The 16,002-nt window shown below is 40.8% G+C and overlaps 2 protein-coding genes across 2 annotated transcripts; one reads left to right on the top strand and one right to left on the bottom strand.

The window, feature by feature from the left end:
* The first annotated feature begins 459 nt into the window (after window positions 1-459).
* Window positions 460-12,910, top strand: LOC138978134 (fumarate hydratase class I, aerobic-like). Its single transcript, XM_070350783.1, has 13 exons — window positions 460-555; window positions 2,527-2,710; window positions 4,086-4,213; window positions 5,008-5,146; window positions 5,332-5,432; window positions 5,908-6,114; window positions 6,953-7,079; window positions 7,697-7,887; window positions 8,218-8,355; window positions 9,189-9,368; window positions 10,169-10,288; window positions 10,926-11,043; window positions 11,779-12,910. The coding sequence occupies exons 2-13, from the start codon at window positions 2,527-2,529 to the stop codon at window positions 11,877-11,879; spliced, it is 1,734 nt and encodes a 577-aa protein (XP_070206884.1). The 5' UTR covers window positions 460-555; the 3' UTR covers window positions 11,880-12,910.
* A 168-nt stretch (window positions 12,911-13,078) lies between these two features.
* On the bottom strand, window positions 13,079-15,846 carry LOC138978135 (large ribosomal subunit protein uL29m-like). Its single transcript, XM_070350784.1, has 4 exons — window positions 15,703-15,846; window positions 14,690-14,790; window positions 14,233-14,390; window positions 13,079-13,614 (listed from the first exon to the last, which is right to left on the bottom strand). Exons 1-4 carry the CDS (start codon window positions 15,822-15,824, stop codon window positions 13,276-13,278), a joined length of 720 nt encoding a protein of 239 aa, XP_070206885.1. The 5' UTR covers window positions 15,825-15,846; the 3' UTR covers window positions 13,079-13,275.
* Window positions 15,847-16,002: the final 156 nt, after the last annotated feature.

Here is a 16,002-nt window from a genome sequence, read left to right as displayed (position 1 = left end):
ATTCTTTATCATGTTCTCATTCCAAAAACATATAAATATGTTATATTTGGATTAAAAACAAGCTCTGAAAATTAAAAATATAAAAATTATGATCAAAATTACATTTCCGAAATCGTTTCAAAAACTATTTCATCTTATTCCTTTTGGGTTCCTGATTCCAAAAACATGTTTCGATTAAAAACACGCTCAGAAAGTTAAAACGAAGAGAGGTACAGTAAAGCGTGCTATGAAGCACAGCGCAACCGCTGCCGCGCCAAACAGGCTCGTCACTTTCACTGCCTTTTGCACTAGCGGCGGACTACGTTCAGTTTCATTCTGTGAGTTCCACAGCTTGACTAAATGTAGTAATTCCGCCTTACGCGACTTGTTTCATTTTGGCCAACCCAACCTCTGAAATCCTGTTTTCAAACGGACATCATTCTCATTTGGTACAAATATTCGACCTTGACATTGTTGGAATAAGAGTGACGTCCCTTGCCTTACCAAGGACAACTTTCTCGACAGTCGTCGTTTTGTGCTTTCGCTTGGGGTTTTCATCGAAACCACAGTTTCAAGGCAAGCGTTTCAAGAGACTCAGACTCCATTTTAATTGAAAGCTGTCGCTTGAAATAGTCTGTAACTGTTTATCGAGAAAGCGCCGGTGATTGCTTTCCAGTTGAAGTTGTAGTCCACTGTGTCCACTAAAGAAATGATCTTTGAAACTGAAATGGGGGTCCTTAACACTAGTCTATTGTGACTAGCACTGCCACGGCGTGCCTGCCCAAGCTTGCCACCAAGAAACTTCCCAAAAATCAGTAACTGTAAAGAAATCTGTCTAGCAAGCTTGAATTAAGTCCAATCACCACCAAATTTTGTGTACTAATTCAAAAATGGATGCCCAGTTCAGTCGTGCTATTTATAAGTTTGTCACGCGATTTGTTTTAGCAAAGGGGGGTGAAAGGGGGATAATTTGTGTTTTTTAACGTTTTTTTGTGTGTGTTTTATTTTCCACTGCTTTTTTTAAAAGTTATTTTTTAACAGAAAGTATTATAAATAATGTTATAAACCAAACAAGGTGTAAAACCTATGAATTAGCTGAAATATTGTTAACATTGTACACAGAAATAAGGAGACAGTACAAAGAAAAAAACAAGCAAATCACGCATTCACTCACAGCATCCTGACTCAAATGAAACAAAACTGTAACACTCACCAAATGATGTCTAGGTAATCCATATTGAATATAAGTCACATTTTCACAACAAAGTACCAACTGTACACCTATGAACAATTCCAAAAGGATTTGAAGGCTCCAGCCATCCATTGTTATCAGTGCTGCCACGCCCCCATAGCTCCTGCACGATTCCGAGATACATGTTCGTCTAGCAGTATCACCCCCTACCACGTGTAGTTGCCGACTCGTACTAGCAACAACGGGACTGTTTCTTCCTCAATATCACTGCTATTATCGCTTTCTTGAGGCTAAAACGACACGATGTATCATGATCTACAGGATCCTCAAGATCCAACATCCGGAGAATCTCCTCCCGTAACAAGGCTCGCCTTCGATTCATTTTTTTTGTTCGAAAACACCACGCAAATCTGCACTAATTTGATCAAGCCGGAAGAGAAAACCACGTGTATCAAGGGAAACAACTCAATTTATTGCAATCTTCAAAAACCGGGAAGCAATCACGAGTCTTGTACCTTGTATGACTGGTACTGAAAAATGCGCGTCCCGTCCATGGGCGTGTCAGCGCTGTTACTGATTTATCAGTGTCCCGTCGCGACAGTGTTAAACGTCCTCACAGGAAATTTTCCTTTTAGGGACATGAGTTGGTGATACGCAGAAAGTGATGAAATGATCTTTGAATCTGAATCTGATATATATAGTACGTTGCTGGGTGCGCAGCGTGCTTGTTACCGTCCTCTAGACTTGAAGGCCTCTACTGTCTATGTGCACTGTTCTATTAATATCTAGGTGGTTCCAGGCTAGGCAAAAGCTATACGCACTCTGAGTGTTTACAGGATCGATGAGTCTGTATAAATCCCGGCAATGAAAGGCTCTGTTAGTGTTACAAGTCTGTAGCCAATGAAATGCCCCCTAACAAGCCGTTAGGAAGTAGCCAATGAAAAATCAGTCTGACGTATGGACTTTCGCTATCTCTTTTCACATTTAGTCAAGTTTTGACTAAATGTTTTAACGTAGAGGGGGGAATCGAGGCGAGGGTCGTGGTGTATGTGTGTGTGTGTATGTCTGTCAGTCACTTTGTTGTTTCTAGTTAACAGAAAAATGTTTGTTTTTTATGTCAGGGAGTATAGGGTGGTGCAAAGGGTGGTGCAGAACTTTGTGTTTTGCATAATAAGACAATGACAGTTCTTTATTTTAGCAGGGTAACAGAATAAGCCGTATCGAGAGACGTGTCTGAACTATAGAGGTTGTACACTCTATCAATGCTGTACATAATTAAAAAAATTATAAAGTCTTGTCTATTTCTCGCATACTTGGCCTAGATTAAGTGTAATAAAGTTGTATTTTTTGTGCAGATGTTAGGTGGCAGACTAAGGGTCAGTCAGGTGCAGGGTCTGCTGCAAGTTGCTGCGTCACAATGGCAGAACCGTGCAGTACCGGCAGTCGCTATGGCTACAGCTACTGACGAAAAACCTTTCCACTATCAAGATATTTTGGAAATTGAGAAGAAAATCGACACGCCGTGGAAGAAACTTTCAGGTAATAAGTTGCTTTGTTTGTTTGTTTGTTTGTTTTTTTTTTTTTTTTTTTTTTTTTTTAAGTTGCTTTGTTATAGTGTGTGAGGGCGGGGATGTAGCTCAGTCGGTAGCGCGCTGGATTTGTATCCAGTTGGCCGCTGTCAGCGTGAGTTCGTCCCCACGTTCGGCGAGAGATTTATTTTGGAAATTGAGAAGAAAATCGACACGCCGTGGAAGAAACTTTCAGGTAGTAAGTTGCTTTGTTTTTTTTGTTTTTTTAATTTATTTTTGTTTTTTTTTTAAGTTGCTTTGTTATAGTGTGTGAGGGCGGGGATGTAGCTCAGTCGGTAGCGCGCTGGATTTGTATCCAGTTGGCCGCTGTCAGCGTGAGTTCGTCCCCACGTTCGGCGAGAGATTTATTTCTCAGAGTCAACTTTGTGTGCAGACTCTCCTCGGTGTCAGAACACCCCCCGTGTGTACACGCAAGCACAAGACCAAGTGCGCACGAAAAAGATCCTGTAATCCATGTCAGAGTTCGGTGGGTTATAGAAACACGAAAATACCCAGCATGCTTCCTCCAAAAACTGAGTATGGCTGCCTAAATGGCGGGGAAAAAAACGGTCATACACGTAAAAATTCCACTCGTGCAAAAAAACATGAGTGTACGTGGGAGTTTCAGCCGATGAAGGCAGAAGAAGAAGAAGAAGAGTGTGTGAGAAATTGTGAATATGATTGCAGGTGAGCGTATAAATCTAGGAGAGAGAGAGAACTTGTGTGTGGGGTCATTTGCATAAACAAGCAATAGTGAATATATAAGCTTTGAAGTTTGCGAGCGCTTAGTTAGAATAACGATAGGATTGATCCTATCGGTATTCCAAGCACTCGCAAACTTCAAAGCATATAATTATTCTAGCAAAGCATTTAATAGACCCTATCGGTATTCCAAGATCTCTCAAGCTCTCGCAAACTTCAAAGCATAGCAAAGCATGTGGTACAGCTATCTTGCGCGAGCTGCAAAAGCCGAGGTTCGAAGTTCTCGTGATGTTCAAAGCATAACAAAGCGCATGTCTCGCGGATATCTTGCGAGAGCTGCTCAGTTACCGAAAAGGTCTATTGGTACATGTCTATCTCGCGAGAGCTGCAAAAGTCGATGTTCGAAGTTTTTGCGACTTTCAAAGCATAACAAAGAGCATGTCTCACAGTTTCTGAAAAGGTCTGTTGGCATGGATGACTCAGAGTGTGTCTGGGTATCTGTGTGTGCGAATGAGCCTATGAATATATGTGTGTGTCTTTGGGTGTGCGTGTGTGTGTGTGTGTGAAAGAGAGAGTCGAGAGACAGACACAAACTGAACAAAGATATCATATTTTCTGACATGGCTGTTTATATCTCTGTGCAGGTGATTTTGTGTCCACTTCAGAAGTGAAAGGAAAGAAAGTGTTGCATGTGGCACCAGAGGCATTGACACTCCTTGCAGAGAATGCCATGATCGACATTGCCCATCTCTTGAGACCAGGACATCTACAGGTGTGTTAATTAGTACTAAGAGTTCTCCATTGTGATTGATGAATTTTATTCTATGGTATTGTATTGTACATGTACTTCTTATTTTTGTGAATTTTAAGAATTATATTATTTTCTGCTACTTGAATGGACAAATTAAACCTGAAGGAGAGAAAACATGGGGTGCATGTTTATTTGTTGGTGCCTCTGAAATGTGCAAAACATTTCAGAAATGATGGTGGAAAGTTTTGAAAGCTTCAGTTTGCTTCTTTTGTTTCATTGTGTGCTTTGGTTGGGTGTTGTTATTGTTATTGTTATTGTTATTGTTATTACACCCCCGGTATAGGGGTGTGTATAGGATTCGGTCGATGTGTTTGTTTGTGTGTTTGTGTTCCCATATAGATCTCAAGAATAAACGGACCGATCGTCACCAAACTTGGTGAACAGGTTCTATACATTCCTGAGACGGTCCTTACAAAAATTGGGACCAGTCAAACACACGGTTAGGGAGTTATTGGTGGATTAAGATTCTACAAGGACTTATAGCGGGACATATTAATGGTCAAAGGGAAATAACCTTCTCAGTTGGTGGCAGTGAGAATGGTAAGGACGGGGGTGTTTTTCCTACCTCGGAGGAATTTCTTGTTGTTATTGTTATTGGGTGATGTGTTTGTGGGAGGGGGGCGGTAGGAAATAAGTTGGGTTTTATCTGTATTTTCCTCTTTCTTCGGAGTGATCATTTGTTGTTGTTGGTTTTTGTCTTAAAGACAGTTGTAAATCTCTCTTTCTTCTGAATTCTTCTTAAAATTTGATTTCAGCAACTTGCCAAGATCCTTGAGGATCCTCAGGCATCAAGTAATGACCGCTTTGTGGCCCTGGAGTTACTAAAGAACGCTAACGTTGCTGCTGGTATGATCCTACCAGGTTGTCAGGACACTGGCACTGCTATCTGCATGGGTACGTCCTAGCTTCGACACGTACATACTGACCATGGTGATTATAAAATAATCAGTGAGTGTGCGCGCGTGTGTGTGTGCTTCGAGCTGTAAATTTTTTTCTTCAGAATCTATGGTGAATGGTGAAAAGTGTGGTCCAGTCATTTTATTGATGTTATCTTATTTTTTCTTGCGTATTATGCGCAGGCAAGAAAGGTCAATACGTCTGGACAGAAGGGAACGATGCTGAAGCTATTTCAAGGGGTATCTACAACACGTACACCAAGAAAAATCTCCGCTACTCCCAGGTACACTTGCTGTTTCATTTGCAGATAATAATGAAAACCTCATGGATGCTATTCACACCCGTGAGTTCTTATACGGCCGTACAGTGGTAGCTGGGATTAAAGGACACCCTTGGGACCAGCCAAAAGTGTCCCTACATTGCAGATGGCCTTTCATGACAGGTATACTTTGGTGAAGATAAAAACAAAAGGGACAACAGAAAGTGTCCTTTATTAGGAGGTGTCCTCTTGTCAGAGGGGCCTGACGTTGCAGGTACACGTTTACCATTGTATTCAGAGTGATTTTGTTGTGGTTGTTGTTGCCATAACTTTTTTTCATCAACGTATTGGTTTTATTCCTTCAAATGTTGTCATTCATGACCTTGCCTGAATGTGTGAAGACTGGTGATACATTTTGAGGCTGATGTCTTAACTACTAGGCTATTGCGCCCGTCTAATTGCATTGATTTTTTAATTTTTGTCTCTTTTTGTTCGACAGGTTGCGCCGTTGGACATGTACAAAGAGGTGAACACAAAAACCAATCTGCCGGCACAGATTGAAATCTACGCAACCGACAGCAACACCTACGACTTTCTTTTCCTAGCCAAGGGCGGCGGATCTGCCAACAAGACCTTCCTTTACCAGCAGACAAAGGCACTGCTTAATCCTGAGAAACTTCTGTCTTTCGTCAATGAGAAAGTCAAGGTAGGGCTGCACTGTCGTAAGGTATCATGTAGTCCTATGAGGTCACCCTTAAAGCAATTTGGGTTGCTTTCTCCCTGAGAAAAGCTAGCTGCTATACAGTACCGTATTTTCCGGGTCATAAGGCGCGACTTTTTTCCTCGAGTTTGACCCCTAATCCGTGTATGAAATACGAAAAAAATCAGAGACCGCCTGAGTACCAGTCAAACAACTTGTGATAATTCATGTTTCAGCTACAATGTACTAGGTACTACCCTGGCCAAGTTTCCTCTCAAGACACTGACCCCGGTGCAGGAAGTGTTTCCTCTCTCAAATATGACAGGGGAACCACCTCTCATAGCAAAAACTGGGTCATTGACCCCTGGGAAGAAGGTCAGTGTCTATTTATAAACAAGGCAACCCAGCTATCACAATGGACCTGCCTTTGATCTCCCCGCACACACAGAGCACACATATTTCCACTCTGTATTCTTTCTTTGATGTGTGGCTTATTTTCATTCTTCGACCATTTGTTACCGGTATACTTTTTCAATTTTGGTGCGCCCTATCGGCCCCCTGCGCCCAATGGGTGACTGGATTACAATATTTTATTAAAAGAAGGGGGTGCGCCTTATGCGCTGTAGCGCCTTGTAACCCGGAAAATACGGTACATCGCTACCCAATTCTTTTTTTCTGCATGAGTGTGATCATGTTTCCGAAGAGGGGGGGGGGTAAGCAGCTGGAGGAAAAGGGGGAGACAGGCGGAGTTAGGAAACAGAGTGTGCTCTTTATAAAATGACAGCAATAAATGATTTAGAGTGGAACACTTTTCTTGCATTAATTTTGTTTTAATGTGTTGTAGACGTTAGGCACTGCAGCCTGCCCTCCGTACCACTTGGCTCTAGTGATTGGTGGAACGTCAGCAGAGTTCAACCTCAAGACTGTCAAGCTAGCATCGACTAAATACTTGGATGGATTGCCACAAACAGGTAAAATCTTTATGTCACAATCTTTAACATAAAAAGAAATTTATTTTTATTTGTATGGGGAGATATGTGCTGGCGTGTCAACAGTGGGCAAAACAAAACAAATGTTTCAAATCACTAAAAGAAAAAAAAAATTATCTCATTTCTGCTGAATGTTTTTCTTGGTGGGGTTGAAAGGGCTACCTTAAACTTAAAAAGAGTGCTGAAACTTTTATTACCATTTCCGCAAATTTACTGAAGAAATTTTTTTCCAGCAACACAACTTGATGCTTCATGAAATGAAGTGTTATTTTACAGGTACCATGACAATGTCATGCATATTTCGCATTGGGTTATATGCGTTTCCTGTAACTCTAAAAGAAATGAAATAGCCCATTTTTGATGTCCAGATTATAAAAAAAAAGTCTTCACTTCAGCAAGTTGCTCAGGAGGTAGGCCCAAGTAAGCTTATTTCATTTCTTCCCCCATCCCATCCATGTAGCTGCATGTCTGTCAGTTGGGGGTGGGGGGGGGGGGGGGGCTGGCTGCTGGCTGGCTTTATCAGTTTCTGCGTGAGTGCATGTGTTTCTGCTGAGAAAGTTATTGCACAAATCCTGAGAATGCTGGTCATTTGTTGCTAGGTAACGAACACGGTCGAGGATTCAGAGACATAGCCTTGGAAGAAGAGATCCACAAGCTGACTCAGAACTTGGGAATTGGAGCGCAGTTTGGCGGTCGCTATTTCTGCCACGACGTACGAGTCATACGTCTCCCCCGGCACGGAGCATCATGTCCTGTGGGCATCGGTGTGTCATGCTCTGCCGACAGACAGGTAAGGCTTTGCTTCAAGCGAGAGAGATAGAATAATGGTGAGTCTGCTCAAGGATGCCTGTTTCTCTTATTCCAAAATTTTGTCCGTGACACTTTGTTTCCTTTTGAGGAGAGTGAATTATCTTGGAAGTCAAAAGTGTAAACTCTATATTGTTTTATTCTCTTTTGTTTTGTGTTCCTGATGAAGAGCCTAGGGTCAAAACGTTGAGCATTGTGAGTTGTACCTTCTTTGTTAACACGTGAGTACAGTATTTAAAAAAAAAAAATTTGCCTCGCTCTCTGGCGCAGTCACCAGTATTCTGCTTTACTCAATTGTTTGTTTACCTCATAGATCCTGGGACAGATCCGTGAAGACGGTGTGTACCTTGAGCAGCTGGAGACCAACCCAGCCAAATACTTGCCTGACGTGGACACAAAGAGTCTGGGTGGGGAAGTCATCCAGGTCAACCTTAACCAGCCGATGAATGAGGTACTCTTGTTGAATATTGTACGCTCTTTAAATTCTCTCTCTGTGACTGTCTGTTGAGATCTCTTCGTCTGTTTCTCTGTCCCTCTTGCTTCTCTCTATTTCTCTTTTTTTGTGTGCTTTCTCTCTCTCTCTCTCTCTCTCTCTCTCTCTCTCTCTCTCTCTCTCTCTCCCCCCTCTCTCTCTCTTCCCCTCTCTCTCTCTCTCTCTCTCTCTCTTTCTCTCGCTCACTCAGAGAGCACACAAGCAAATACATACATGTTCTCAAATTTCATGTGTAAAAAGTATTCTCATGGCATTGCCATACAACTCATGCATGAGACAATTTCTCCCACAGTACAAATATATACTTTGCTCTGAGGAATGTGAAATGAAAGTGGATGGGTTGTCTTGGTTTGTGTGTGTGTGTGTGTGTGTGTGTGTGTGTGTGTGTGTGTGTGTGTGTGTGTGTGTGTGTGTGTGTGTGAGTGTGTGTGTGTGTGTGTGTGTGTGTGTGTGTGTGTGTGTGTGTGTGTGTGTGTGGTACATGTACTGTTACAAAAATGGAAGAACTGTGGAGTAAAGCTGTCAGTGATGTAAAACATGCAGTACAAATTCCTCCAAACGATCAGGTAAGAGAAATTGCCTATAGTATTAGTAAAAGTTTGGTGGTTTTACTCAGTTGAAGATAACTTTTGATGGTTTATTAAAGAGAAAAAAACATTTGATTGTCTTCTGGACTTTGCACACATGTGCTGTATAACCAGACCGAAACAGAACGTAATTACTTCAACTTTGAAATCTGTACCTTCTACAAATTCCAACGTTTTAATGAAGACTCACTTTCTTGTGAACAGGTGCTGCGTAAGCTGAGTGAATACCCAATCAAGACACGACTGAGCCTGACGGGCACTCTGGTCGTAGCCCGCGACATTGCTCACGCCAAGCTGAAAGAGAGGCTAGACGCAGGGGAGGATTTGCCGCAGTACATGAAGGACCACCCTGTCTACTATGCCGGGCCTGCCAAGACACCTGATGTATTCATTTTCATTTCACATACTCTTCTTCTTATACTATATGAAGTCATCCCATATGCCCTAGTCAAACGCAAGCCCAATGGTTGCCGATGCAAACAATGGCAAAAGATATATATCTCCTCTCATCTATGGCTATTTTTTTTCTGAATGGAGAAATGTATGGTTTAATTATTATGTATCCCTATTTTATCTCTTTTTAGAAAAAACTTTTTGAGACTTTTTTGTTCTTTGCCTTTGCTTAGAATATCATACTTTTAAGATTGCATTAGATGTGGTTTCTGTTCATCATCTAAAACATTGCTCATTTGTTATTAGGGTTATGTCGGTGGATAGTTCAGTCTGATCAGTTTCTGTTCATCACCTTAAACATTGCTAATTGCGGGGATATAGCTCAGTTGGTAGCGCGCTGGATTTGTGTTCAGTTGGCCGCTGTCAGCGTGAGTTCGATCCCAGGTTCGGCGGAAATTTATTTCAGAGTCAACTTTGTGTGCAGACTCTCTTCGGTGTCCGAACTCTCCCCCCGTGTACACTACATTGGGTGTGCACGTTAAAGATCCCACGATTGACAAAAGGGTCTTTCCTGGCAAAATTGCTTAGGCACAGTTAATAATTGTCTACCTATACCCGTGTGACTTGGAATAATAGGCCGTGAAAGGTAAATATGCGCCGAAATGGCTGCAATTACTGGCCGTATAAAATTTCATCTCACACGGCATCACTGCAGAGCGCCAAGAACTGTACCCACGGAATATGCGCGATATAAGCCTCATTGATTGATTGATTGATTAATTTGTCATTAGGGTTATGCCAGTGGGTCGTTTGGCCCCACAACAGCGGGCAGAATGGACGCCTATGTGGACCAGTTGCAGGCAGCCAAAGGCAGCATGATCATGTTGGCCAAGGGAAACAGGAGTAAACAGGTGTGTGAATGGGTGAATGGAAGGGGGGGGGGTGCGTTTTGTATTCCACATCGGATCCACAAATTTCAGAGGAAACCTGATTGGTTTTCCGACAGAAAAATAATCGCCGAGGGAAAAAAATCTGCTCCCCCCAAAAGTTCAAGCGCAGTACTGTTTGATGAAAAGATCACTTTATATAGACTTGGTACAAAAGTCCAGATGGTACAATTGAGGGAGGGAAGGGGGGGGGGGGAGGTGCAAGCATGCAAGTATATTTTAATTATTTACACGCTTCTTTGTGTCTGTAACCTTTTTTATTTCATGCTACAGGTTAGCTGCTCTTTGTGGACCTGTAAAATATGTAACCGTCAAAGGCAAAGCATGATGTTTTTTCCTTTGTGAAAGCTGCCCTGAAAAGGATTGTGACAGAGTATTCAGACACCCGAGGAGTTTTTGTCAAGCATGAAGTAACAAACTCACTGTACTTTTTTTAGTAATCTGTAAAAGTTTGTAGAACTGAACTGAACTGAACTTTATTTTACAAGGATGAAGATTTAAGGCTGGGTTTTTTCTTACAATCTGTCCTTGAGCCAACGCATGCAGGTCCTGATGCAGTATGGATCTTACATTAAATTGGTGTGCAATGAATTTATTTCAGGTGACACAGGCGTGCAAGAAACATGGAGGATTCTACCTTGGGTCCATAGGAGGTCCCGCAGCTATCTTGGCTCAGGACTGCATCAAGAAAGTGGAGGTGTTGGAGTACGCTGAATTAGGTCAGTGTTTTTCTATTTTCTCTCCTTGTTTCTGTCTCCTTCTTTGTTGCATGTACTTTATTTTAATAAGAACAATATTTTAGCACATTCTAAAGTATAAGGCCTAAAACAAAAATAGGTGTGGATACGGTAACCCGACCTACCCTATTTTTAAGGGACGACCCTATAACTTTTTATTACATTTGTCAAAAAACAAACAAAACAAAAACAAGAAAACGAGTGCAGAAAACGCAATGAAAGCGAAAGCGCCCGAGTCGCACACTTATTTCCCTGTCAAGTAGGTTTAATTTGTACACATTAGAAAAAAATGTTAAAAAAAAAAAAAGTGATTGCCTATCTTCCTATCCTATTTTTGGGGGGTATGTTACCGTAACCACACCTATTTTTTTTGTTGGCCTAATTCAGACTTTGGATCAGCGTTCATTTTGCACATTTTTTTACAAGTTATGGCAGCCTGCTTTTTTTTCAACTGTTGCAGTGGACCGTGGTTGGTGTTCTGCTACTTTGTCTTTTTCTCCTCTGTCTTCAAACCAGATAATTTGGTCGAGGAGCCAGGGTTGCAAGGAATTTGTGGGTTTTGATATTTGAGGTGGAGAGTAATTTTAAGAAATTTTACAATGGTTGAATGGAAGGGCGACATGTTTTTCGGAGTAAATTGTGCACTGTGAATTATTTGCGCTGTTGAATCTATACATTAATGCTGATTTTTTTTTTTTTCGATTTGTCTTTTTTCAGGAATGGAAGCCATTTGGAAAGTGGAGGTTGAGAATTTCCCAGCATTCATTGTGGTGGATGACAAGGGAAACGATTTCTTCAAAGAGTGGCAAGTGGAGTAGCCTCCTCTTGTACTGTGCAGTTCAGAACATTTTGAATTTGTCACCGGCCTCTATCATGTGTGTCATCAGAAAGAAAGACTTCATATTTTTTTGCCGATGAATGCATTTAACTGCATTGTAGCAGTTGAAACCAGTAAATATGATTTGTTGAGTTTATGTCATTACTTTAGTGAAGAAAAGCATTAATTTCTGTACTGCCGGCGATGAAATGTTGACTGGTACATGTACTATTCTCGATTCCTTTCAATGCTTCAGCTTGTGATGATTCTTTTCTTTTTTTTAATTGTTTTGTGTAAAGCTTTTCTTCTTTTTGGAGCTGGCAAGATCACCACAGTGTACAGCCGTTATAAGGCAAAAAAAAAAAAAGGTCTGTTTACGGTAACATAGGCCCAAAAAATAGGGTCGGTAGATGGGGATTTTTTTTTTTTCCCCAAAAAACCCATATTTTTACGTTATTTTGCAAAAAAACCAAGATTTTTTTTTTCCCAAATGCCCAAAAAAAGTCTATGGTCGCGCGAAAAAAATTGGGTCGGTCGGGTTACCGTAAACAGACCTATTTTTTTTTGTGGCCTAAAGATAATAATGTAAATGTTTTATTCAACTGGTAAAAATATGAGCGTTGAAATGGAGAACTAATTAAAGCAGAGTGAAATGTGAAGTGAGAGGCTGTAAAAGCAGCAATTTACTTCTTGTAGACTGTATTTTCAGAGAGCTTTACTGAAATGCGTTTTGGGAAGAATAGGGGTCTGAGGGTGTGGGATATGCTTACCATGAAATGTACAAGATCAGTTCTTCTGCGTTTCCTTGTCATTTTACATTATAGTGTGGAGTAACTTTGTTACTTTTCTTTACATGATATAATTCTGAGTTTGATGTTTATGTGATATGGTGATTTGGGCCGTGCCCTGAATATGGTCTTCACTGATAAGTGTTGAATTGAAAAAGCTGTTGAATGTGAAAGCAACGAGTAAGGTTCATGTATGTGTTTTATACATGATATGATATGTGATAAATTTTATTGCCGTAGATTGTTTGCAAAAGCATTGTGTACATTCTGTGTGTGTGTGTGTGAGTGTGTGAGAGAGTGAGAGAGAGAGAGAAACTTGAACAAGTGCACATGTGATTCTGATGCAAAAATGTGTTCACCAAACTTCCAAAGCAATCGAGCGAGTGACACTAGGAAAACATCACACTACAAGCATCAAGCCAGCCAATTTATCATAGGTTCAGTTACATATAAGAGACAAGTTCACTAAACGTTGTACACTTTTTCCAGGACACAAGTCTCCAATCAACATACAGCACAGTGTTTGATGAATGATTTTTTTCTTCTCAGAAAAACATGTAAATGAACTTCAAAACAAAACCAAATCATAAGAAACAATTTTGAACTTAGTTATAATTTGTCCTGAAGGTGCGGAAACTTTTGTATGAGCCTTTTCCTCATCATCCTTTCACTTCGTTGCTGCCTGCGACGTTCCACTCTCTGCTCTTCTTTGTACAGAGCGATGTACTTCTCAGTGCGTTTGCTGACGTTCTTAGGGTAAAGCAAGAAGTAAAACTTGTTCATGTAATGAGGAATCAGGTGCTCCGTATTCCTCTTGTACTGGCGTAGACCCAGATAGTTCTTGACGTAACGGCCGCCCGGGTCTCCAGTTTTCCCCGTCTCCAGAAGATTGAAAGCTTCGTCTCGTTCCTTGATGACTGTCATGATGTTCTCCATGCTCTCTTCAACCTGAAAATAAAAGTTTCAGATTAAAAAATTGCAAAAAAGCCTGAAAGCAACCCCTGCACCACCACCAACACACCCATTTCTTTTTGGATGCAAAATCATGCAATCTAGTGATCTCAAGAATGACCTCTAGTGCTTTGAAAAAGACAGAAACCCACCAATTGGCATTAATACCACCTATAGCCAAGGTGATAACGATCACTGCCTTCCTGCCGTAGTTAATACATGTACACTTTTACGAAGGAGTTGGCCCAAAGAGAAAAGAAAGAACATGTGATTTGAGACATACATTTCTCAAAGTATAGGAGTGAAAGAATAAAAAGCAAAAAAAAGCTGTCTCCTTAAGATTTAAAATACAAAGCAAAATAAATTAAGAGAAAAGCTAACATACAAAACTGAGAACAACTTAGAACTGACAATAGCAAATATTTCCAGTTTCAAACAACGCATCTTCTTTCTTCTTCTTCTTCGTTCATGGGCTATAACTCCCACGTTCACTCATGCTTTTTGCACGATTAGATAATGTTACGTGTATGACCGTTTTTACCCCGCCATGGAGGCAACACACGCTGATTTCAAGGGAAAACGACATATCTCAGACACAAGTTTGTCTTGACTCACCTTTTCAATGCGTTCAGGATTGGGCAACAGCTCGGACTGTTTCTCATACTCGTGCTGCATAGTGAAGAGCATGTTACGCTCCTTGAGCAACACGTACCACAACTTGTGAAGGTCGCTGTTATTTTTAATGCGAAGTTCATCCATACGCCATGGCCGACCTGCAATAAATGAAAAAAATTACTTAAAAATGAGATCATATATGTTAAAATATTAACACTGCAAGTCTGCTGGTACAGCCATTTTCACGTATGATTGAGACTTCACCCTCTGGACTTGAGGGAAATGTCATGCTGTAGGTACGGTATGTTGCTAGAGTTTATTTTCTTCAGCAAATTTATTAAAATGGCCACAACAGTTTCAGCAATATTACCATACACTAGCTGCAAATGTCTTCAAACAAAAATAAACAACCAACAACAATGCAAGTATGAAACATACATTGAAACATAGTTCTTACCACTCTTGACATTTTCTTCTCCCCAATTTTTCTTGATGTCAAAGAACTCCATCAGGCCATGCTGTGGCGATGTTGTGTGAAGGAGAGACGGTAGCATCAACCTGAGAGGGAAAAAAAGAGAGAAGAATGTGCTAAAAGCTGTTCTCCTAAAGCAAATGTCAACTGTTCTAATACTAATAGCTTAACAGGTAAATGTATGTGCTAATTAGACTCTGCATTTGGGCACGTCAAATCATCATTCCTGAAGTACACTTTAACTAATGACAAGAATACTTATCAGCTGTAGCTGCAAAGTACACTTGATCCTTATGAACTGTTGATCTAATGCTGGTGTGGCATTGAAACACACGGATCAAACGGGTGTAATGTTATTTCATGTTTCGCCTGGGCCCAGCATTCGCATTCGGCCTTGCATGAATTGATCTCATAAATTCCTCACGGAATATATCCCCCCTCCCTTCCAAAGTACTATAATGATCGCCCTTTGGTACTTTACACTCATGGGGTCAAATTCATCCCCCAAAAAGAAACTCTATTGTAACTTAAAAATTTGCTTCATCGCAAAATAGCTTCCCTTCTCATGCAAGGGACGTAACCACTCATGCACGTTTTTTTTTAAGGAATTGAGTTCGGGGTAAAAATCTATCGAATTTCACAAAGAAATGTCTTTCACTTGCAAGAAACTGACATGCGCTTTTCTCCCTCACAATTAATAAGTGCATATATATATCTACCTCTTTCCTTTGATGGGGAAGCAACATTTCAGTCTGGGGAATAAATATCGAATGTGAGCCCAGGCAAAACATGAGATCGTTACACTGGGTCTACATAAGTATAAGAAGTATTTTTAGAAAAAAACCGCAGATGGACATCATAACCTGATCTGGGCAACTACACGATCTGTTTCACTGACAGCATGTGTTACAAATAACCAAAGAGAGAGAGAGAGAGAGAGAGAGAGAGAGAGAGAGAGAGAGCACTTGCAGACCAAAAAACAGCATGAGCTATTATACCTTGAATCAACAGAAAGTGAATTCTGTAACAAACTGTGTTGATTAAACCTTGAGAGAAAAGCCACACTTTTGTGGCAACACCTGGAAATACTGGCCACAGCAGAACGCAAAGCCCCTGCCATGTTGTTGCAGACGGCCTTCAGATTTGACCTTACAGTATGAACACAAATCCTAATGACGTAAACATTGTGCCCGCTGAAAAATTGGAAAACTAGTGAAATATTTGCACGCTACAAACTTCTTCGTCAACAGTTATGCAGATACAAATATTGAAGAGGTTTGCTTTTGGAAAAAGTGCGT

The sequence above is a fragment of the Littorina saxatilis genome, linkage group LG10, assembly GCF_037325665.1.
Source record: "Littorina saxatilis isolate snail1 linkage group LG10, US_GU_Lsax_2.0, whole genome shotgun sequence".
NCBI lineage: Eukaryota > Metazoa > Mollusca > Gastropoda > Littorinimorpha > Littorinidae > Littorina > Littorina saxatilis.
Note: the sequence above shows the minus strand (reverse complement) of the source record. Positions and strands in the feature narration are given on the sequence as shown.